This window comes from Apodemus sylvaticus, chromosome 1 (assembly GCF_947179515.1).
Source record: "Apodemus sylvaticus chromosome 1, mApoSyl1.1, whole genome shotgun sequence".
NCBI classification, from domain to species: Eukaryota; Metazoa; Chordata; class Mammalia; order Rodentia; family Muridae; genus Apodemus; species Apodemus sylvaticus.
The window spans coordinates 130,061,440-130,086,951 of NC_067472.1; the positions used below are offsets into that span (position 1 = coordinate 130,061,440).

The 25,512-nt window shown below is 42.1% G+C and overlaps 1 protein-coding gene across 4 annotated transcripts in view; it reads left to right on the plus strand.

Annotated features, from left to right (window-relative positions):
• The window catches only part of Ntrk3 (neurotrophic receptor tyrosine kinase 3), a 375,670-nt gene that overhangs the window by 308,035 nt on the left and 42,123 nt on the right, over nt 1–25,512 (plus strand). For all 4 annotated transcript variants that reach the window (XM_052160417.1, XM_052160425.1, XM_052160432.1 and 1 more), the window contains 3 exons: nt 5,022–5,152; nt 14,751–14,923; nt 18,197–18,440. In XM_052160417.1, coding sequence (XP_052016377.1) covers nt 5,022–5,152; nt 14,751–14,923; nt 18,197–18,440 — 548 coding nt within the window. The remainder of the gene's footprint in view (nt 1–5,021; nt 5,153–14,750; nt 14,924–18,196; nt 18,441–25,512) is intronic.

A 25,512-nucleotide genomic window follows, 5' to 3' on the forward strand; every position in this document is an offset into this window, starting at 1 on the left:
CTCCTCTTACTGTCCATGCCCCTGCCCCTGTCCCTGCTCCTGCTCCTGCCCCTGCCCCCGCCCCCGCCCCCGCTCCGCCCCCGCCCCCGCCCCCGCCCCCGCTCCGCCCTTGCCCCTGTTCCTGCCCTTTCCATTGGGACAATGTTGTAAAAGAATCCCAGGATGAGCAGTGCAGGAGCATTAGCAATAGTTAATATTTGAACAGGACGATTTGGGTGACAATAGATAAAGAAGCAAGAAAGGAAGGGCTGCTTCTTGGAGAGCAAAGAACACCGGCTTGGGAATCCCCACAAGGAATGGCGTTTCTCGGCCACAGTTTGTCTCTGGATATTGAAGGGTATCACAAGCCTCCATTTTATCTGTGAAAGGAGCCCAGCGACCTGGGCCCTTATGGGAATGAGGGCTGCACACCCCATAGGACTAGCCACATGCATATTCCCTTTGCTTTACTTCTCTGTAGGAGAGTTCAGGGAAGGAAGCAGCTGAGATTGAGTTTTGGAGTCCAGCCTCCTCGCTGCATGGACGTGTCCACATGGAAGGGATTTATGTCATGCATTTGGCTTCTATTCCGTGTTTTTCTGCCAAAGTTCCTCAATCACCTTGTGGGGATTCTTGTCACCACAGTTGGGATTTCATTGTTTACTGTAGGAGGACTTTGGGTGGGATGAAATCTGCTTTTATTTCTGGCTCCTTCCCCTTTTCCTAGCTCTCACCACTCGACCAGGGATAAACACATGTATTGATCTTAAACGCCCTATACTGAGAAGACAAGAGGATGAGACAAGGAGACTTTATTCTGAGCCATTGGGTATTTCCATGTCTCTAAAAGTGATTCATTTGCATGTTTAGGCAAAACACTTTGGCTCTCGCTTGCCTTTTCCTTGTTCCTGGGAAGAGGAGAGTGATTTCTTACAATGTGCTCACCTGTCCCCTGCATGGCTCAAAGCCACAGAGTCCATGCTCACACAGCAGCAGGAAGTATGCAGAAGATGCCAAGCTCTCCACACAGAGACGGCTGAAAAGCCATTCCTGTCCGAAACTCCCACTTGGAGCCTCAGACTCTTTCAGTGCTGCCCAGGGAGGGAGAAGGGAAAGGATTTTCAGACATGACACAGGCATAGCAGCTGCAAAGAGGAGTCCAGCTCTTTCTAAAGCTCCTCAAGTCTCACTCAAGTCTTTGCCCTGAGTGATTCTGAGCCTGGGAAGTCCTGACAAGAGGTAGCTCAGAGCTGGGCTCAGGGACTGGTGAAAATTTGAAATGTTACTTTGCTTTGTGCAGAGGTTTCTAACACACAAGAAAGCCAGAGAGGCTTGATCTCTAGGGCATAAATGGCCACTTCAGTCTCTTCAAACAGTTGACTCAGCTTAAGTCATATAGATTGCAAGGGCAAGAGGGGCTTAGGAGTAAATCCGAGGCCCGTGACCTTCTCCTGGTTTTCTGGGGATGAGGTATGAGTTACCTGTTGGTAGAGTTGGTGTTACTTAAGTCCAACCTGTAGAGGCAGCTGTGGTATCAGCAAGCTAAACTCTCCATTACACAAAAGATCCTGTTCCAGTGGGGCTCAAAGTGTGCCTCCTGGATCAGCAATGTCAACATCATCTGGGAACTTAGAGATGCCTATTCTCAAGCCTCAAGATGGACTCACTGGGTGGTAATCTCTGCACTAGGAGCCCTGCAATCTGTTTTTAACAAACTCTCTGGGTGATTTGGAGTGTATTGCTCATTGGCAAGTCAGAAAGAGGGTGGGACTGGGATCTGGGGCAGAGTCAGCTTTTTCTCATGTGACTGGCTTCTCTGGCATGTCTTTGAATTCTGGATTTCACGCTGATCTCAGCACCTGGGGGAGACTTGACTTGGCTTTCATTTTACCTTCTTTTAAAACAATACCAGTCACGAGGAAGAGGTTAGTTTACTATATTTACAATTTGTATTACTTTCCTGAGGAGAGATAGACCAATAAAGATATGTTCACCCAAGATAGGGTACTGATAACATACCAAGGCCAGCTTGGAAAACACATGAACATTAGAGTTACAGAAATACGAGTCACCAAAAATGTCTCCCTCAGCATGGGTCAGAAGCTGTATGAGTGGAATTCTAACTCAGCCTACTGCAGGCTATACATGTTAGCACCTTCCATGAGCAAATGGAGCCAGAAGGATGACGTGTGGCTAGGATGGGAGCATGGAGGAGAGATGGGCTGAAACCTCAGGTGAGCGCCTGATAATAGCCCAACCTCTTCTACAAGGACACAGGATAAGACTGGTCTCTCTCTCTCTCTCTCTCTCTCTCTCTCTCTCTCTCTCTCTCTCTCTCTCTCTCTCTCTCTCTGGGTCTCCCTGTCTCTGTCTCTCTGTCTCTCTGCCTCTGAATGTCTGTGCACATGCATATATACATCCATGTACACATATGAATGTGTATGTAGAGGCATGCTCGTGCCACAGTGTATGTACAGAGGTCAGAGGATGTCCTTTGTGTTGGTCCTTGCCTTCTACTTTGAGGACTGACAACTTGTTTTGCTACTGTATATGCCAATGCTATACAAGCATATATAGCAAGTATACATATACTGTATATGCCAAGCCTTCCAGATGTTTACTTTGTGCCTCCAGTCTCATCATAGGAACTGTGAAAATACATAAGCAGCTGCTGCAACTGGCCACCTGAACTCAGGTCTTTCCATTTGCACAGCAAGTATCTTACTGGGCCATCTCCTTAGCGCAATAGGCTGGTGTGGTGTGTCACAGTCACTGTGATTTCAAGATCACAAGGTCACAAGATTCAAAGAAGACAAAGTTTCACAATGCAAATGTTGATAGATTTGTACATCCAGCTATAGGATATGCTCATTTTATAGATGGAGGAATCTGAGGCCTGGCTCCAGGCTGGAGAGCTGTTTTACCAGGCGACATCTTTACTCCCAGGCCTTGCCAGGCCACTCACCTTGCAGGACCCCATGTGTCATCGCTTGTCACCTGGGATTGACTTGGCAGTGGTAAGCAGATGACTTCCCAATAGAGGCCAAGACATCCCATTTTCTACCAGTGATACTTTTAGCCTTATCCATGAAGGCCAAAAATATACTATTCTTCAGAAGCTATAAGACAGAGACAGGGTTGCTGAACAAGGAAGGGCTTTGAATAGCTGGGCCATCTCTCCAGCTGAGGAAACCATTTTTATCCACAAGTTATGAAGACTGCCAGCAAAGAAGAAGGAAATGGGAACAGGTCACCCTAAGCCCTGTGAGATATTGAACTCTGATAGGCAACAATTAGTACCCAGGTTTAACAAGCCACTAGGCTCAGCTTTGAAGCCATGCCCCTCTGTCCCTGTCACATGGCTCTTCACTGGGGAGCAGTCTGCCATGGTCCTTTCCCGTTCGGCTTTCACTGTTGGACAAGCTCGTTTGAGAGGACCTCCTTTGGTCACTGGGTGACATGCTTCAGAATGTTGATACAGGTTTTTAATGGGCCTTGGCCCATTGAACAATTCGTGTGAAGGTCGGTGAGTAGCCCCCACCTCACTCCTTTCTTCACAGTCCCCTGGTTGTACAGTTCCTTGGTAGCATTCTTTCCAAAGAGGTGGGAGGGCTGAGGTCACAGCTCTGCTCTCTCCTGGCAGACACGCTTTAATTAGGTTGCTAAATTAGCAAAGGCACTGGCAGCTCTTCTGTTTGCACAGACCCCAGGTCTGAGGCTGTCTTTGAACTTGTCATCTGTGATCTCATTGGTTTGCTTTCTCTCAAAGAAGCAGTGCTGGCCAGGTAGAGATTTTCCTGGCATAATTTTAGCTACCTATGAGTGTTTTCTATCCTGAACAAGTTCTGTACTGTTGTATTGTTATGTGTATATACATGTGTCTATGTGTAAAGACATGTACATGCTATATGTGTGTGTTTGTGTATGTATATATGTATGTATGTATGTATGTATGTGTGCATATCTGTAAGTATATATGTGTGAGTACATGTTTGTGTATATATGTGTACATATTGGGTATATTTGTGTGCATGTGTATATATATGCATGTATATGTGTGTGCATGTATATGTATGAGTTTGTGTGTGTGTCTATATATATTTATATATATGAATAGGTATGTGGTGTATGCATGTGTATATAAGAGTATATGTATATATGTATATCTGTGTGTACATTTGTATGCTTCTGCATGTATATTGTGTATGAATATATGTGTGCATTGTGTATCTGTGCATATGGGCACATACCTGTGTGTATGTATGGCTGTGTGTGTATGTTTCTGTTTGTATGTGCATGTGCTTGTATTTGTGTATGTATGTATGTGTATTTGTGTGTATATGTGTATCTATTGTATGTGTGTGAATGTGTGTGTGAGTGTGTACATATTTTTGTGTGTCTATTGAGCTCTTGTCTCCAAGTATTTTGCAGATTAAGATAACCTCTTAATCTGGATTATCTCATTTCATCACAGGGCTTCAGTGAGGAGTACTTTGTTGCCTAATAAATGAGGGAACTGAGGCTCTGGGATAAAATAACTTTCCCAAACTTGGGAAAAAAGTGGGCAGGATTGTCATGGAGTCAGCATCCAAATCTGATTCTCAACTCCACCCTGAACAGTTGCTGTTTAAAGAGCCACCAGCAGCTCACTAGCATCACTTAGGGATTTGCTGTGTATTTTCAGGCCCCATTGAATCAACATCTGCAGCTTGCCAGGATGCTTCCCTTCGTGTGCAGCATCCCAGGACACGCCTCTATTCAGTGACATCACTGATTCATGTTCTGTCCTGATTACAAATTACCATTCGCTCTGGCCTTCATCTGAGACAGCCGAGGTATAGAGTGCTCAGCAGCTAGTCTGGCACAGAGCTGAGATTTCATTTCGTGTCAGACTTAGTTCAGAAAGCCATGACAATCTCTATGTTCAAATTGAGATATTAACATTTGCCTCTTCCTGTTGTGGACCCAGAAGTACCTTAGATTTCTGCTGACCAGAAGGTGCCAGAATCTGACTTTTTGTTTCTTTTGTGATACTTTTACAGATGTTCAGCACATCAAGAGGAGAGACATTGTGCTGAAGAGAGAATTGGGTGAGGGAGCCTTTGGAAAGGTCTTCCTGGCAGAGTGCTACAATCTAAGCCCCACCAAAGACAAGATGCTTGTGGCAGTGAAGGTAAATCCTGTGGCACATGGGCAACCAGGATCAGGATGGGGTTGGTGGTTGCTCAATGAGGTGAAGGGCCATTAAGAGGGCGGTATTAAACTGGTATCAGACTCCATCAAGGAGCCTTTGTCAAGTCAGTGCAGCTTCCAATAGTCTGAACATTACTTTGGTTTTACAAGTCAATGGCTGCAGTATGTAATAGGGGTATGTCTCGTGACAAATTCTGCTTGTGAAGGGGGAGCTTTAGATTATTTTCTTCAATAACTTGTGGATGTGCTATCAGCCTAAACAGGCATTTGGCTATATTTCAGGGGCAGAGCTGGATAAAGGGAGCCATCTGATAAATCAGGGAGGACCCATTTCAAAGGTACTAGATATCATAGGGAACAGAGGGAGATAGGGCTGGGGTGGACACACAGTTAGCACCTGGAACTGGTGAGTTGAGGTTGGGATAAATTCTAAAATGTCTTCTATGATCTGAGCTCATGTCCCAAGAGTACATGTAGGGGGTAACTGCAGTTGCAGGAGGCCTTTTAACCACAGGACTGTGAACCAGTAAGGCTCCAGGCAAGTTTGCAGCTGGGAAAGTATGGAAGAAGCTTGGTTCCCATCGGTTGACTCCTCTACCTTGTTCCAGCAGAAAGTCTTCTTTCTGCACACCAGTGCTCAACAAGACTTGGTATATTAACAGAATAGGTGTCATGTGGACTCATTGAAGTCTGGAACCAAATTGTAGGTAGGGTCAGGAGAATGGAGTGCCCTTCTTTCTTGCAGCAGAATATTCTGAGGCCTTTGTGGAGTCTGAATGATGTTCTCAAAAGTGATACAACCTTGGAGATGGGGATGGAAGATATGGTCACTGTGTAGGACACTCATTGAGACCTCAGAATGATCTCAACTTTAGTACTGAATGGCTCAATGGAAACTCTATCATCAGTTCATGTATCTTTGACTTTTGGGTCTCTGTATCTGTGGTCATGGGTTCTCTATCTGTAGGTTGTCTCTGCCTACAGAGAGTGAACCATTTGGGCAGAGGCAGACAGTGTAGTTCAGGGTACTGAACCTGGCATGGCATCATAGTGACAGCTTGGATACAAATCCTTTGTCCTCCACTAATCAACTACATGACCTTGAACAGAACTTAAGTTCAAGAGCCTAAGTGTTCCACTCTAGACTATAAGAGTGATAATATCTTCTCAAAAATGCTGATGACTAGGGAAATGTTCAATTAAAAAGTAGTGGTTTTTAATTTCTGCATTTGTTCTTGATGTTGACAACATAGATACATTTAGGCATATCATATATGACCCACTGAGCTTTTATTAACTATATATAAAGCTTACCCCTCTTCCCTCCAAAGGACCAGAGACTAAATCTAAATACTTAAGTGTTGAAGAGTAGGTGCTGCTGCATCTCTCAGCCCGGTGCATGCAGTGGGAAAGAAGCACAAACCTCACATTAACCAGCCATGAGCAGCTGATTTCCAAGATAGATATTTACAAGAAGAGGCACGCATAGGTAGCCAATCTCTGTTTTGAAAATCAGTACCTAGAAAATTGCTCTACAAAAGGCCAATGACTAGTTATTGTACGTTCTTGGAATGAACTAGAGTGTCTTGACAAGGCTGGTGGAAAGGTTTCTAATTTTATCTTTAACCTTAGTGTCTGTTCTGCTTTGTTATGTTTAATGAGAAGGATAGCACTTGTCTACTGGCTGTCCCAGTGTCTGTCTGGGAAGTGGCAAAGGCACCACTTTCAGAATTGTTTTAAGCAGGAGCTAAAACAATGACTAAGAACCATGGGTCTCAGTCAGGTCTGTGGAGAGTCTGGCACAGAATGTGTGATGAAGAAAAAAAAATGTGTTTCTGATTGCACCCTTTCCAAAGAGTCTCCTTTTCCCCAAGGGCCTGGGAAACTCACGAGATGAGTGCTCTGGAATTTGACACTATTTGTCAAGCAATGGAGCTGCCTAGCCCAGCCTGCAGAATTCCATCTTCTCCAAGACCACCCAGGAATGGGAGTTCCTTGCTCTCTGTCCTTTCTGGTTTCTCATCCCTTTTCAAGCTTTTCTCTTCACTCTGCTCTCATGTTGATATAAATTAGTTCTATATTTTTGGAGGTCATTGGCAAGCATAGCCCAAGACTAGGTTTCCCCAAAATTGGGTGTGAGCTTTCAATCTATTGGTATTTTTGGTCCAGCAGTTGATATGATAGGAACAAAGGTGTGGCAGACATGGTCTGTTTTTTTTTTAAGGTGTTTGTAGCCTGCTGAGGATCTAAGACAAACACTTTGCCAAACAAATGGAAAACAGGACAAGACAGAGCATAATTTGTATATAAGCAAGACATTAAAATCCAGATGATCCTAGGCATGCAGTGAAACATTTTCCCAATACCCATCATAAATTACAAATATATTAAGACAGAACCAGTTGTTGGTGGCACAGGACTATAATCCCAATACTCAAGAGATTGAGTCAGGAAGATCATGAGTTTGATGCTAGTCTGGGATACATAGTAAGATTCTGGTTGGAAACACACACACACACACACACACACAGAGAGAGAGAGAGAGAGAGAGAGAGAGAGAGAGAGAGAGTAGAGAGAAAGAGAAATTCATAGACAAATTATACATAGATATAGATACATAGATACATTATACATAGATATAGATATATGCATAGACAGATCGATCAATAGATAGATAGACAGAGAGACAGATAGTTAGTAAGGTAGATAGATAAAGAGTTTATCATATCCCAGCTATGTAGTATGCTTTAGAGCAGTGACTCTATCCATGTTTATCTCATAGCCGACAGAGAGCTATGGCTTACTGCTGCTACCTTCTATCTTAAGAGAGAATTGAATCACATTGACCCAGGGAAAGGTCAAAATTCTAAAGTCTAACTTTGATTTCTACTAAATGTGTTTTCTTTCAAGCATCAGATGTCAGGGATTATATGTAATCATTTCATAGTTTCGAATTGGTGACATCACTTTATATAGTCATTTAACAACCTGTCCACGTACACAGCTTTGGTACTCAAGCAATCCTCTTGCTTAGAAGGTGGAAGACACTTTCTTATTAGGCATATGTAATCTGCTCCCTTCTATTTGCCCTCTCTGTCATTCTGTGCTCAGTCCAGAGTGATCCTCAAGGCTCTCCCAGTACACAGGACATCCTTGTGCTTTAATTTGTTTGAATTTTACTGTTGGTGGAATTTTTGTTTTTAATTTTGGTGACCATGTGGTTTATTTCCAAGGCACCAAATTGGTTTCTCTTTTTTTTTTAGTTTTCTGTCATATTTATCTTTTTTATTGTCTATGTTGTTGGTTTTTCTTTTCTTTTCTTCTCTTTTGAGATGGGATTCCACTATGTAGCCCTGGCTGACCTGGAATTTTCTATGTAGCCCTGTCTGATCTCAGGTGATCCTCCTATCTCTGCTTTCTTAGTGCTAGGATTATAGGCACATGTTACCTTGACTGACACAAATCTATATTGATCATAAATTTTATTTGTGTGCATGTGTGTATGCACAGTACCTTTTATGAAGGTCGGAGTACAACTTTCAGAAGTTGATTATCTTCTTCTACCCCATGAGTCCAGGGGATTCAACTCATATCTTCAGGCTTGATGACAAGCGCCTTTTCCCTCTGAGCCATCTTGCTGGCTTATGCACTGTTTTTGTAAGAAGCAGTTATTTCTTCATTTCTTTTGGATAATGTCCTTATTTCAAAATAAATATGGGCCTGGTCTGCAGGAATTCATATTCTTGTTTTGACAGTTCTCACAACTTGGATTTTGCATGATATTTCTTTTAATACATCTGAGCCTCAGCATTTGGATTTCTCTGGGATTGGAGGGTTGTTTTGATCTGTGTGGAATGCTTATGACTTCCAGTTATAGAGATTTAAATTGGAGCAAGAACTGAAAGCATTTGTGCAACAATCTGAGGACAGAATCTCGGGGCTTGGGGGTGGTTTATATATTTGTATTTATCACTTACAAAGTTTAATACAGGATCTCTCAACTTCAGCACTTTAGCAGAGTAGGATAATTTGCTGTTGGTAAGCTGTTGATTTCCTTACATAGTGTTTAGCAGCCTTTTGTGGTCTCTGTCCATTAGATGCCAACTCCCATTCTAACATCAAAAGTGCCCCTGACATCGTCCAGTGCTCCTAGTAGAGCCCAGAGAGCAGAGTCAGCATTAATCAGCACACTTTCAGTAGTGAACTCAAGGAATTATAGGCTATTGAGGAGAGCTGAGAGTAGGAGAGGTGGTCTTTCTCAGATAAAAACACATCATTTATCATTCTAATGGTCAGCCCTGAAAACATACAAACAAGTAACGTTATTTGAACTCAGCAAGTTGTAGTTGTAAATATGTTATGTATGTACATTTATAAAACATATATTCATCTATACATATACATATATACTTATATACATATATACTTATATACATACATGCATACATACACACATACACACATACATATATGAAATTACAGTTGATGAAAAGAAAGGCCATGAATTTGAAAGAGAGTGGAGAGGGAGGAAAGGAAAGGGAGAAAGGCTGTAACTAAAATACAGTCTCAAATATAAATTAAAGAAGGGAAGAAAAATGAAACAAAAATTCACCAAAAGTAGTGATCTTAAAATCTATACCAGTGTTTATAAAATACTCCACTAATATTTGGCTGTTTTTCTTAGAATTGACTTGCACTTTATTTGAGGAAGAATATGCAATAGTCTTGACATTATTAAGTAGCCACAGGTAATGTGGTGAATTATTGATAGAGCTAGATCCTATTTCTCCTGGGCTCTCTGATGCTGTTCCTTCTATACTTGGAAAAGAGACTTCTTTAATCTCTGCCTTTTATGGTTTTCTCATTTTTTCAGATGATTTTTCATCCACTATTAGTTTTTAGTCATTGACGTTTAGAATGTCTTCAAAAAGTATTCATCCTGGGGTCTAAGGAAACTGCCTTCCTTATATGAGTGGAAAATGATTTCCACTCGTATTTAATTGTGATTTTTTAAATAATGTTTCATTATGCCAAGTGATGACATGATCAGGCTTAACTCTCAGAAGTATCTTTGTAGGTGACCAGCACTGAGGGTTCAGGGTCCCCTGACACCAGTCAATATGCTCATCAGGGTTAATGGCCAGTAGCAGCTTAGCTGCCTAGTTATATCTCTACAGCTCTTTATGACCATTTGATCTTCATCAAATGAGAAGGTCCAAGTATACAGAAAGGCCAGTGAGATGGAAACATAATAAATGGGAGGGAGCATGGAGCTGGGGAGAGGAAGTAGAAGGAGATGGGCAGAACTGACATCTTGCATCCATGACTATTAAGGTGTTGGGATTTCATGCTGAAGATAATGGGAAGCCGATGGCATACCAGAGAGGGGCATCTGTTCATGTGGTGATGACCCATCTTTCTCCCATGTAAATCTGTGAATCTCACAGAGGAGAAATGACAGCAGGTGCTGAGGGAGTAAAACAAAATTGATCTTCACAATTATAACAGATCAGTTGTAAGTAAGTGCATGTGAGTGTATCTATCTATATCTATCTATCTCTATCTCTATCTCTATCTCTATCTCTATCTCTATATCTATATCATCATCTATATCCATATCCATATCCATATCCATATCTATCTATCTATCTATCTATCTATCTATCTATCTATCTATCTATCTATCTATCTATCTATCTCTATATATATGCACCCAGGGGTGTGCATGATAAAATGAGTTGTAAGGTATTAATGAAATATCTTTCCTCGACTAGAGAAGAGGCAAATGGGAGGCAGTAGTTGGCCAAAATGAAGATATTAAATGCCTGGAAAGGGGTTAGGACAAGCATGTTTGTTTCTGACTCATCCTATCTTGGTGAACATCCCAGCTGAACTCCATCTCAGGGCTGAAGTTCTCATATGACCTGGCTCATGTGGAGAACAAGACCAGAAGGGAAATGTCCTCTACATTTTGAAGAGAAAAGAAGATAAGAAATTAGCTTCTAGTTCTCTTTGCCTGTGTTTACTATTCAAAGGGGCCTGGTCAGGAATATCCCCAAGTTTAGGCAAGACCCTCTTTCCTGTGCCAACAGTTAGTGGCTATGATAAACATCAACTCCATCCCATGCCACTTCATGGTGACCTACTTTGCAGTTGCCCAGCAACCAAGGAAGTTTTGGATATAGAATCCTATGAGTAGGGCCAGAGAACTTTTGGCCCAGTTTCCCTCCCCATTATTCTCCTGTCATCTCTGTCCCAATTGCATTAATCCCTGAGGACTGTGGCCACTGACAGCTCTGGCCCTGAGTTGCTACACCCCTCACTTTGACAGTTACATAGGAACTTCAGGTTGAACTCACCAGCTGGAAAACCCAGTGTGAAGGAAGAGGGAAAGGGTGTGGAAGCCTTGGAGACAGTGGCTGTATTGTACCCCATCTCTCAAGAGGAACTCTGTCTGCCTTGTGGTTCAGGGTGCCAGACTGAGGGGCAGACACTGGCTGTGAGTGCTCAAGGGCTAAGAGTAGAAATATCCCATGGCTGCCACTGATGTCAGGGCTGTGGGAGAGAATGATTTAAAGAGATGGAGAGAGGCCATTTGGCTGCCCCCAAATCTGATCTACTTTTCTCTCTTATAAATCCAGCACTCACATAAATCTTCGTACTCTCCCATCCCACCCATGCTGGGTTCCTCTGGGTTTTTTCCTCCTATTCCTCATGAAAAGAAATGATTCACACTCAGTCACCGTATGCCCACGTTTTATCCCATGTAGCTCAGGACTGTGGCAGGGAGGTGGGTCACCTAGAAAGGTTGTTCCCCCCTCCCCATAATACTTTGGCTGACAAGCATTTGTTCGGGTAGCTGGTAGACATTGCAGATTTTCCTTTATTCTTAGGTATCCTCCCAGAGCTGAAGTGATCATCACATTGGGTCATATGTCTTAGGAATTGGGACTGTAGCTCAGTTGGCAGACTTCTTACCTACCATGCACAAATCCATGGGTTCAATCCTCAGCAATGCATAAAACTAATCATAGTGGAACACATTGTAAATCTTAGGGCTTTGGAGGTGGAAGCAGGAATTCAGGGTCATTCTCAGCTATAGAATAAAACTGTGTCAAAAAAGAGAAATAGGTCTGGTAAAAATCACCAGTAGGCTGGGAAATGAATCTCATTTTATTACCACCTTTGGTCTTTCTGCCTGGAAATCTTTACTGGAGGAAGCTGTTCTGACGTCAGCTCATACTCTCTTTCCAAGCTCAGTTTGTTACATGTGTATATCCCTTCATTATTTTGCCTGCTTTTCTCTAGGGGACTTGTCTATTAACAAGTTCCTTCAACAAATTAATTCAGGTAGATGGTCTTGGGTGAAAAGTATTCTGGAATCTGAATCCAATACATAGTTTGTTGTCCAATCTTTGGCAAGCTGAATGTGTGTTGTGGGCCTCAATTTTCACATCTATAAAATGGGAAGGTTGTACTAAGTAACTTTCAGTATTTTTTTGTTAGTAGACCATTTAATTGAGAACTTATTATGGTGAAATCTTTTAAATTTCCCCAAAAAGGGGAAGGAGATGCTAGTTGATGTTGGGGTGGGGCTTCAGGTCGGGAAGTCACACTTACTTTGATGGCCCTGGAGACTATTGCTACTGAAGGCTCGGGTACTGTGAATTTCAGCAAAGATTGCTCATGTCTGCTATTCTTCCTATCACTTACAATGTGTGAATATAGGCTGTCTCTCAAACAGTCTTGGCCTCAGGTTCTCCAGCTATAGAAATGTGCAGTGGGGGACTGAAGGGGTGGATAGCTTTTTCACACTAAGCATTCATCATCTCTGATGTGAAGTAGTTACTGAGAAGTTGGAAAGGCTCACTTAGTCCATCTTTTGCAGGTTCATGTCCCTGCAGTTTGGCAATCCAAAACAAGTAGCAGGCTTCAACCAGTGGAGCTGCAGCAGAGGGAGGAAGATCTCCGGCTAGGGAGGGTTTGCAGCACTTGCATGACAGGTCATTTTGTCTGAATCACCAGAAAAGGCCATATATCCAGCAGAGAGAGTAAGAGCATGCAAGCCAGTATCTAGGTACTTTAGAGTCTCAATGACCTGAAACCAGGGGCTGCTTTTAGCCTCACTTCTTGATTACCTAGTGGTCATTATGTGCTGAATTAGCTTTATGACCTTAAGGCAATTATGAGGAGTTGGGAAATGTGTGGGTGCGCCTGCCCAGGCTTCATCTCTGGCAAAGAGCTGTTCTCTGAACAGACTATCCTTCAACATGGACAACATTGCCTATCCTCAGGATGGCAGTTCCATTTTGGTATAGCTCCGATAAACATGGTGACTAAATGCAATGTGTGGGGAAAGGCTTTAATTCATCTTACTGATTACAGTCCATCAGGGAAGCCAGGGCAAGAACTCAAGGCAGGAGCAGAGACCATGGCGGATGCTGCTCACCAGCTAGCTCCTGAGTTCTCACAAGGCAATTTTTTTTTACTCAGCACAAGACCAGCTGCCCAGGGTTGGCACCATCCACAGGGGTTTGGACCCTCCCACATCAATCAGTAATTAAGAAAATGACACACAGACACACTCAGAGGCCAATTTAGTGGAGGCAGTTCCTCAACTGATTCCTTTCTAGGTGTGTCAAGCTGACAGCCAAGCTTAGCTATCACAGTAGTGTCCTGTTTACTATCTCTTATATGCATTAAATATGTTTAGTTTTTATGTCACACCCCCTGTCTGATGCTAAAGACCCCGAGTGAGTATTGTATACTCTTTTTTGCTGTATTATTCTTTCTGGAATAAGAAATGATCAGGTCTGTATTTCTCTCTGGATCACTGAAGGAAAAAGTCATAGAATCTTGGCAGAGTTTCTCCCGTTGGCTCACCTCTTCATCATCCTGGGCTTTGGTAGCTGTCTCCCAGGTCTTGTGTGCATCTAAGACTTTCATAATTTAGCCACAACCCCGCTTTCCCCATAGCACTTCTGCTAAACCTTTAGTTGAAGAACACAGTGCCTTCTACACGCCAAGTGCTCACTCTCCTCTGCCAATACAGCCTTTTGTTTTTTACCATTAAGACACAAGGACGCAAAGGATGAGGGGGGGGGGCATCATGACACTGCCTGATCATATTCATTGTGGGTCCAGAAAAATGTGGTAACATTTTTCACCAGCTGGAAAACATAATTCTCTGCTCTCTGAGTTCACACTGATTTACAAGGATGAAGCAATTAGGGTGGTGCTGTTCAGTCTACTGTATCAGAGGTCCCTCTGTAAATGAAGACTTAGGAATAGGGGTCTCTTAGGACTTTCACCTCACAGCTTTGTTCCCTGCTGTTCATATTGATGGAGGCCTAGGGATGGAAGATGAACATAGATTGAAGCCTGGGACATGGGCCTCTCCTTTGACAGGAATCAAAATGCTGACTGAAGAAGGGGTTCACCAGTGTGTTTTGCCTTTATGTTTTAAAATAGATCATATTCGCTGTGTGTCCAGATGGATGTGGTAACAGTTTTCACCAACTGGAGAAGATAGCTCTCTGGCTCCTGGTTGCTAAAAGCTAATGTTGTATGATTCTCAGGCCCTGAAGGATCCCACCTTGGCTGCCAGGAAGGATTTTCAGAGGGAGGCTGAGCTGCTCACGAACCTGCAGCATGAGCATATTGTCAAGTTCTATGGGGTGTGTGGTGATGGGGACCCACTCATCATGGTCTTTGAATACATGAAGCATGGAGACCTTAACAAGTTCCTCAGGTAAGCAAGATGGGACAACCTTCTTGTCCCCCTCTCTCAATTTCCCTGAGCCTCTGGAGTCTTCTCTGTGGCTAGAAATCATACTTGCCACCATGAGCACAAGTCTGAGGATGGCAAATTAAAAGCACCTGCCTTTGCCTTCTCTCCCCCTCTCTCCTCCCCTCTCTCCCCCTCCCCTCTCTCTGTCTGTCTCTGTCTCTCTCCAACCCTCCATCTTTGATACTTTCTGGCCTCTTATTTACTACATAGCTGACAATGACCTTGAACTTCATATTCTCCTGCCGCCTCTGTATCCCCTGTTCTGGGATCTCAGGCATGCACTGCTGCAACTGGTTATGTGGTGCTAAGGGTGGACCTTAGGACTTTATGTATGACAGACAAGCACCTTTTAAAGAGAGCTATAACCCGGACCTAACCCTTTTATTCTCATGTGTCATCTCATTAACAGATGGACTTGACATTTTGTATTAATAATGAGACACCAGTACCTTTTTTCTTGGCTCCAAGATGGACTAGAAGAAGAATAAAACATGGGGTATATATCCCATGTGGACCCAGGTTGAGACTCACAAACCCCGATTCTAGGACTACCTACTCTCTTGTCCCAATGTGGCAAAAATATCACTTGCCAAATGAGAATAGTATCTTACATCCATCTTGAAAATCCCATAACCAGACATTTTTATGATGAATATGATGTTATCAAATTGTAAACTCACAAGAAACTAAAGATGGTTGATAAAGAAAGGGCATTTTGTATTCAGGTAAATTCTAACTGTCAGTATTCAGACTTATAGACAAGAAAGGGAAAAGTCAGACTTGGCAGAGTCTTCATGTCTCTCCTTATGATTTGGATTTCCAAATAAATGGCCCTGGAGATGCTGAGAAAACCCACAAGATTCTCTAAGTCTCTGGAACCTGAATTCATAATGAAATTGATTCCTGGAGATCTCAGTCCTTAGCATAAGAGACATGGGGTTCATTTTAATTATAACTGGGTCAAGTCATAAGTGCTTCATGGAGTTGTTGCTAGAAGCATTGCGTAGCAATGTGTATATAATGCCTGCAGGCATTTTTGCATGTAGCTAGGTCCTGAACCAATAGTTGCTACTATAAAAAATGACTACGGTTATTACTTTATACAAGCTATGAATCATGGTATCTTCCACTCTAGATGATACCCCGTCTCAGTGTGCATAATCTCTCTCACCTTGTGCTTCTTTCCTCTGCCCTCATTTGCACCACATATTCTCCACGGTACAGCTGATTCTCTCAACCCAACTGCAACAGAAGAAGTCAACAAAGTCCCCATTAATCTCTTAGTATCAAGGAAAGATGAAGAAAACAAAGCAGAAGGGAGAGGAGCAGGGAGAGGCAAGAGTAAAGACTAGGGCAGGAGAAATACCAAGGAATAAGAAATCACAAACGGAAAGAGAGTAGCATTTCTTACTGTTGTGACCAACTACTTGACAAGAGGCCACTTAGGGGCAGGAGGATTAATTTTGACTCACATTTCAAAAAGATGCAGTTCATTATAGCAGCAAACATGGTGCTGGCATGTAAAGTCAAATAATGTTGGCACTCAGGAGTAGAGAGTGTTTGGGGAAGAAAGAATTTGGGTTCTAAAGTATACAATACCCCTACATCAGTGGCAGTGAACTACTTCCTCTAGCAAGGATTTCCTTTTCAGGGGTTTCTAACCTCCTAAAAAAAAACCTCCATTAGTAGAGCCTAAATATCCAGACCCATGAGTCTCTGGAAGAATTTTATCTATGATACATAACAGATTACAGATAGCATGAAGTAGAGTCTGCCCTGAATCACTCAGTCCTTGATTCTCTGTGGCAGGAATGTAGGAAGAACTTAGTGATCCTTCTGTGTCTGGACTCCCTTCTCAAAGACAGCATGAGGAGTCTACTCAAATGAAGGTCAATAGTCTCTCCAGGCCTTTCGTGTCAACTTGCTACCCAGATTCTTAGGGGGCACCCAGATTCTCACCCATCTTCCTAGGCTCTGTTAATCAAGGCTAAGCTTTTCCAAAACTCCATGCCAAAAGCTTGGGTCACAGCAACTCTTGCTAGGAGCTGACTTAACAGCCTGTTTTTCCAAATGCCCACTTAACCCCCCAGGGTCAATTCTGCCTATTAGCATGTCTTCTCGTTAGTGGTGTTTTGAGACCTGCAGGAATGTGTCTTGGTATACTGGAGTGGGAACTGGCTTCCTGACTCTTCCCTGGCTAGCTGATGCAGCTGCTTTCCTAAGAAGGGGGAGAGAGGAAGCCCACCAAAGATAATAAACAGAGTGTGTTCCTATTTAATGGTGCCTATCAGTGGAAATTGGAGAAGCAGTAAAGCAGGCTGGGGCCTCCCTGTACTCCAGGGCTCGTTGGTCCTCCACTTCATAAATAAAGGCCCTGGGTGTGGTTATGGCTCATTGGGCTTTCTGCAGGAAAGAGTGAACACTAAAAGTGACCGATCTGACAGGGTAGGGTGTTATCATAACACAGCCAGGCTTGAGTTCAGCATGGAGAGAGTGTTGGACTCTCAAGACCTCTGCTTTAGAGTCTCTGATAGAGCATTTCTTTATCCTGCCTTGTTTTTCCTGTTGTGGAGTATTTAGGAGTATGGAACTAGCCTTATGCCACGTACAGCTGAGGGCTGCAGACAGCTTGTCAGCAGCATCAGCATTGGGAGCTTGTCATAAATGCAGATGAATGAACACTGACTGGCCAATCAGAGCTTCAAGGGGGTGGGGCCATAAGAGCTATTTAAAATCCTTCTTGATGCCCCCTTTGGCAGCTCTCCTTTATAATCATAGATAATAATTTGTAATATGTCTCCTGACTACCATATAGCTATTCTGAGATATCTAGGACTTTAGTTGAGCTTTCTGATCATTTTGTGCCTCAATTAAAAAAAAAAGTCAGGATTGGAAGATTAAATGAATGTCTTTAAAACTATCAGAATAGAGCTTGGCATATAGTAAGGGCTAGTGGTTACTATAAGCACCTAGAACCTGGGGAGTCCCTGGGAAGTGGTTAGATAGTGAAAGAGAAAGTTTATTCTCTACCATTTGAGCGCATCTGTGTCATCTTAGTGGGGAATTTGTAGTTTTACCCATAGCCAAATTCTAATTTGGGTAGATAGAAATAGGGACAAGCAGCCTAGAAAGGGATTCATTTCTGAAGGATGTTCCAGAGCCCTGAAAACCCCAAGGCCTTGACCTTTGACATGCTAAGTTCTCTCTGTTCCTGCCACTTTTTCTTCCTTACAGGGCCCATGGTCCAGATGCGATGATCCTTGTGGATGGACAGCCACGTCAGGCCAAGGGGGAGCTAGGACTCTCTCAGATGCTCCACATTGCCAGTCAGATAGCCTCGGGCATGGTGTACCTGGCCTCCCAGCACTTTGTGCATCGGGACCTGGCCACCAGGAACTGCCTGGTTGGAGCCAATCTACTAGTGAAGATTGGAGATTTCGGCATGTCCAGGGACGTCTACAGTACTGATTACTACAGGGTAAGGGGGCTTTCCCAGCTGCAGGACTCAGTTGCTGAGCCAGTGCCTTGCTTACATGTTTGTCATTGTCCATTTACGCTGTCACTATGGTGCATATGTATGCACACACATGCTCACCAATGCACTCAACAGTTCTCTTCCAGCCACTCCTGCATCTTTGGGATATCAGCTTATGATCATCATGGTAGGCTATTCTTCCTTCCTCTTTGACATTAGACTGAACTCGTTCTATACATCTCAACAACCTGCACATTATGTTCTGCTTCACAGTTTATTCTTTATGCAAATAGAGTTATATATATATATATCCTAAAATGCACACCCAAACACTTTAACCTGGTGCTATGTCAATAGTCCATCCTGATCTAACCTCATTCACAACATGTTTTACTCTCTGGAATTTCCTCATGATCATATGAGGGTAATCTTGTTTAGAAAGGTAGATCTTTATGGAGAGAAACCAAAGTAAACTAGAAGTAACTAGTACATAATCCTACTGGCTTCGGAAAAATGAGAAAATGAGGGATTTTGTCCATTTCTGGCTTCGGAGAAAGGATGATCTTGGGCTGATTGTGAGGAAGTTTTATTTGCATACAGCTATCTACCTCCTACTTCAAGATTGATCTTATTTTGCTTCCAGAATCATGGCTTACTCTCACTTTAGGGGAATCTCCTCAATGGGGAACAGTGAGTTTTCCTATGTTATTATGGCTAATCTAAAGGTAAATGGCCACAAATGTCACTTTTTCCAAAAACAGAAGCAGGGGTACAACTTGATGCCCACAGACCCACAGATGGGTCATGTCTCTGGGACATACCTTTTTCTGAAATAAGGAAGATTTATGTTGCTCATACTGGGACTCACCTGTAATCTCAAGAGTTGGAAGATTATAGCAGATGGTTCTAGAGGTTAAGGTTAGTCTACACCAAAAGAAGTCTCTACGAAGAAAAATAAGAAGGAAAAAATTAAAAAAAAAAATGGAAGACTTACCACTTTGGGCACTTTGCCTAAGGGAAAGATTTAGATTTGTGATATAGGAGACAGAAGGATAATACTGTGGAGCAGAGTGTGTATTCACCTGTGACATGTAAACAAAATACCATAGACCATGGAGGGTGTGATAGTACAAAAATATTTCTCAACTCTCTCAGGCAGCTTCCATGTCTGGTGAAGGTGGGCTCCATGGTTCATAAATGGCCTTCTTGTTGTCTCTTCCTTGGAAGAAGAGGCAAAGAGTCTTCAGAGGTCCTATTTCTGAGGTCACTAATTCTAATGAAGGCTATTGATTTAACTACCTCTAACCAATGTCTATTTTCAGACCTGCTCCTATGTCATTACCTGCCATTCTCCTGCTATGAACCACATGTTTATTTCAGCTTGGGGACTAAGGAAACACAAATATTCAGTTCATAGAAGGAGAATGGTAGCCAGTTAACTGGTCCAGGTATGAAATAAATGATCACTTTGTGAACTATTATGATTATGTTGGCCTGAGCTTGGTAATCCAGGAAGGTGGAATTTGGAACTGACATGAACACACTTGTTTGATTTATTTGAATGTTCCTGGTGACTTTGTGATGCATGATTGATTGCTGAGATATGATACTGATCACTCAAGGAACTGCACATTAGTAACCATGCAGAAAAATGTTTTAGAAAAGCCTTTTATGGCTGCAAAGTGTCTTGTTCATGGTTCGACCAAAGGATGGCAAATGGCATGATATCGTGAACACCCAGGAGGCAAATTAAACCAAACCTGGAGAAAACAAGAGTGTCCCCAGCAAACGTGGTCAGTCTTATTCATTCACCTTACCTAGTGTTTCCAGAAAAAGGAATGGGAACCTGGTGTAGCAAACCCACAGGCTGATGGTCATAGAAGACATGTTAGGATAGACTGAAGCATAGTATTTAGTTTCTATATCATTTTCCTCATCCACTCACATCCAAAGCCTGGATATGGTTATTCAGCAGGTATATGGGTCATAGAGCCTAGCGGAAATCTGCACCATTTAATTGCCCTCCACTCTGTATTAATGGAGTTTTCTTTCTTGACTGGCTAAACTCAAAGCTATTGTTGGGATGAAAGTAAGGGATGCTTACTGCATTTTGTTTGTATTTCTTTTTCTGAGCATGGAAGGTATTTAATTATACTTCATTGGTCTCTTTCAACTCTTCCAGGTCTTAGGAAACCATAACAGACTAGAACATACAAGCAGAGATTTGAAATTGGCTTTTTCAGTTGTACTTAATTTTTTTTCTTTAGTTTAAAGGTAAAGATAGATAAATAGATAAATCAATAGATAGATAGATAGGAAGGTAGGTAGATAGATAGATAGATAGATAGATAGATAGATAGATAGATAGATACTAAAAAAGAGAACGCTGCAAATGGTACAACTTTACTATTGCTCTAGAAGCCATTAACTCTTACCTCTAGGAAAGCATCAAGTAATAAATTCATTTCATTTCTTTGGGTGTCAGGACAGATTTGAGGAACTGAGGTCAATGAGAACTGTCCACAGTCCAGGGATCTTGAATTCCCTCTAAGCTCTAAGTCAGGCTGTTAGCTGAAGATAAATGGCTGAAAATATGTATCTTTTGTTCAAAAGCTGTTTCAGTGAAATTCAGCTCTTCTGGTAGGTATATCTAGAGTGCCCACACTGAAAGAACAGATTGTAAAATCCCTTTATATTAGTTTACTCCCATGCCTTGATACCTTCCCCGCCCCAACACACACACACACACACACACACACACACACACACACACAATCTTTTGAAAAATGAAAGACAAGAATACATATGCTTGACAAGGTCACAAAAATATCCCTAAATCAGAATAAGAGTCTTATTCTCTTTGGAAGACATTGTTGTTACTAAAGAATTCTTGGTCAGCTATGTTCACTCCCCAATGTTTGGCCATTATCAACATCATATGCTCAATGCTTCAGTTCAATTTTCTTATTTTGAAAATTAGGGCAGAAATATTTACTCAGCAGAGGTATGTTTATGTTAAGCAAGCAACTTAGCTTGTGTTAAGCATTGGTAATGCAATACTTGCTAGACAAACTATTGCTTTTACTGTCTCCTCAGCACTCCTTACACCCAAAGCAAGAATGCTCTGGAGATAGTCTCATTTCCAGATGTGATTCTTGGATCAGGAAGAGGAACTCTTGACCGCTGGAAAATAAACTAGTCTCATATAGCTGCCCCGAAGGAGGAGGGTTAAGATGATCACCTCAAGAAAAATTCCTTCCCAAGGTTTCAACTTTCATAGAAACAGTGGGTCATCAGCATTGCCCTTCTATCTGGCCAGTGTTTATATGCTCTTGCTTCCAAAGCATAGAGCTGTGCCTATGTTCGAGAGATTTGTGTAAGACTTTGTTTCTTGTTCAGTGTATACTGGCAAAGGCTCCAAGGAATGTGTGATTTGTCAGAGAGACAGAACACCACAAAGGATGCTCTCTGTAACCTGGGTCAAATTTGTGTTGCTTGACTATTCTTGATTACTAGGACCAAGAACTTGCTGACTACTCAACTTGCTGACTAATGTAAAACACAGATAATTTAGGTGTTTGTGCGCATGTGCATGCTCATATGCATTCAAAGGCATGCCTGTGCTAATGTCTGTCAGCCTGGGCTTGCTTGCTCTGTGAAAATTCTAGAATGCACACAAGAGGTCAGGAAGATAGGTAAAGATAAGATCTACCTTGTATTTTTTCCCTTTTCATTTTTAATTTCTTAAAACAAAGAGGTGCCATCTGGCTCATACATAAGTGGGATGTAAATGATTTACAGAGGTGAATTGCCAAATTTCCTGTTACATATTTAGATTGAAAAAATAAACATGCCCACACCAAAGCAGTGGAGCAATTTCTTCTCTGATTACAATGAGTTGGATGGTAGCCACCTTTTACTATGCCTCAATGATGCTTCCAAGAGCACCTGTAAATGGGTTTTGACAAAGGTGGATTTTAGATGACATGATTACTTTCTTAGATCTTTGGAGAACTCAAAACGATTTGTGATCAGATCTATAGCTAAACTTTCAGACACCCAAAGAGGATCAGGTTGAGATGCCAGAGCAGACATGTTTTCAGATGTGTTCATTGGAGATTCAGGGAGTTCACTGAGATCTGGAAAGAACAGGACTGGAGGGGATAGATACTGTGAGCCACAAAACCCAAAGTGAATTGACTCTGCTGTCCCCTGTCCCTCATGCCTGACACTTGGCAGAACTAACAGAATTATCAATGTAGGAAAATAGTGTGTGTGTGTGTGTGTGTGTGTGTGTGTGTGTGTCAGATTAAGCAGGAAATGGATCAGACCAGACCAGGAGCCCACAGACAATCAGATACCCGCCACTGAGAAACGATCCTTTGGCAGTTGTGACCAAGCCTTTTCTAAACAAGTGGATGTATTACCTGGGAAGAATGTTCTGCAGAAGCAGGCCTGTAGTGATCTGGATCTCCTGAGTCTGGAATGTGTACTTTAGGTTAGAAGTGGGGTTCTAACCCTAAAGTAGGTCTGATGACTGGCAATGGATCACTGGGTTGCAAGATGAAAATTCTTGGACTAAGTTCTTAGCAACTCTTGACAAGGCTAAGAGAAGCAATCCATAGGACTTAGAAATAATTTAGGACAAGATGATCTGGTGGTATAATAGTCATTCTGTGGTGTCACAATATCCCTGACAATGATGAAAATGATGGACTCTTTGATTTGAATATACATAATCTATATATATAATCTATATCTATACCTATATCTATTTTCATCTATATTTCTTTGCCTTAGTTTCCTAAGCACTTGAGCCTTTTGAAGCCAGCTGGAATGAGAAAAGGACATAGAATAATATTGTTAATGAGGATGGACTAGACATGTGCTCATTATTTCCCTTCTTAATATAATGAAATATATATAAGGCACACACATGTCTTAGGATGATAAAACAGCTTAATAAACATTAATCACTATTACTATTATTAGAGCTAACATAAAATGCTTTCTCTATTCCGAGCAAAGAATCTACAAAGGTTTTAGCTAATACAGGTTGATCACTGTAACAAATAAATGGGAAACACACAACAATCTAACACAAATAGTAGCTCATTTCTAACACATGTGACAGTATTTACAGGTGAATCTACTGAAAGTGTAACATTCCTCCAAACTGTCATTCAGGCCAACATGCTCTTAACCTTAGTGACCCTAAGTACCTGAGCCTTTTATAGCTAGCTGGAATAGAAGAGGGACATAGAATAATGTTAATTAGCATAGACTTGACATGGGACCATCATTTCCCTTCTTAATAGAACTATTTATACATTTATACATTTACAAGGGAAGCTGAAAAATGGAGTATAACAGCATCTCCAGTATCTCCAGTATAAAGCCAGTATCTCTTCTAACAATCTATTCCAACAGCACATTCACACAAGGAAAGAGAAAACAAGATATTCTTACTTCTATCGCTCCTTTACTCTGAATGCAAACTTCTGGTGCTTTGTGGAAATTCTAAGCCATGGTGGACTTGGTCCCCTGCCACAGAGGTGCTTCACTTCACTATCCTGGAGATCAAAAGGGTAAATTCACAATGAACCACATCCTATGGAACAGAAGGTAAAAGGAAGAATGTTTGACATCAATAGGACTCTCCGTTTATAAAAGTACTTTTAGGGCTGGAGATACGGCTCGGCAGTTAAGAGCACCGAGTTCTCTGCCAAACAACTCAGGTTCAAGTTCCAGCACCCACATGGCTCCTCATGTGGTCTGTAACTTCTGTTTCCAGGTTCTGATGGCCTCCCCTGGCTTCTACACACACACACACACACACACACACACACACACACACACACGGTGCAGTGCACACAAGCAATGCACAGACACACATGCAGGAAAAGCACTATATAAAATTAAAATAACTGTCAAATGATGTCCAAGAAGAATGGAGGAGTGGCCCCTGGTTCTGGAAAAGCTCAGTGCAGCAGTATTGGGCAATGCCAGAACAGGGATGTGGGAAGGGGTTAATGGGGGAACAGGGGGAGGGAAGAGGGCTTATGGGACTTTCCGGGAGTGGGGAGCCAGGAAAGGGGAAATCATTTGAAATGTAAATAAAATATATATTGAATAAAAAAAAGAAGAGGCAGAAAAAATTAAAATAACAACAATGTTGAAAAGAAAAGACATGTAGGAGAGAAACAGGAAAGCAAGACTGGCTATAAAAGCTTGGCTTACAAATTCATGGCAGTTAAAGATGACACCAGAGCATGCTTCAACTTCTAACTGATTTCCACCTCCACACTACCAAATCTCCCTAGTGTAGGGGTAGGTCCTTCACAAAACTCAGAGAGACTCACAGGTTGAGGGCTCACACATGGGTTTGAGGGATTCTACAACAGCCTGAAATTATGAGATTGATTGACTCTTATGGGTTGTTTTTATCCTTTCTGGGCTGAGAGCTTTTCAGAGAATCCTAAAGGAGTTGATGGCTCACACAAACTACTCTAGTGAGTTTCCAGAGGAAAGCCAGAGTCTAGGGCTACTCCAACTTGAAGGCTAGGGAGGGAAGCCATACCATTATTGTAATTGGTATCTGGGGTTAGAACAGGGTCTGCTTGACCAGAATGTTCTTTCCAGTTCTATAAACAGAAAAAATGTTGGCTGATTCTGAGTCACCTGAGGTAAAAGCCCAAGCGTTCTCTGTGTCTTGATTACGTGTTCCTTATTGTCAACTGGAAAGAGGTCATTTGATGACAGTCAAGTAGTTAACAGGGTGCTGAGGAGAGCCAGCAGTCTATAAAATGACTTGGCACTTGCTTTTACCTTTAAAATCTAGTGATGTCAATTAAAGTCAAATGACTTTCATAATCACATGTTCCTTGCTCGATGTTTGTATTTTGGGAGGCCCATCTAGCAACAGACGCCCTTCCTTCTCTACTGCAAAGATCATGTGTTTTGAAGAGGAATGTGGATGAGTTCTAGCGTGTGCTTGGATAACAAGTTGTTGTTGATGGCGGTCTTACTCTGCAGCCACAGTGGGCTTTCTCATATGGGTTCTCAGATTAAGAAT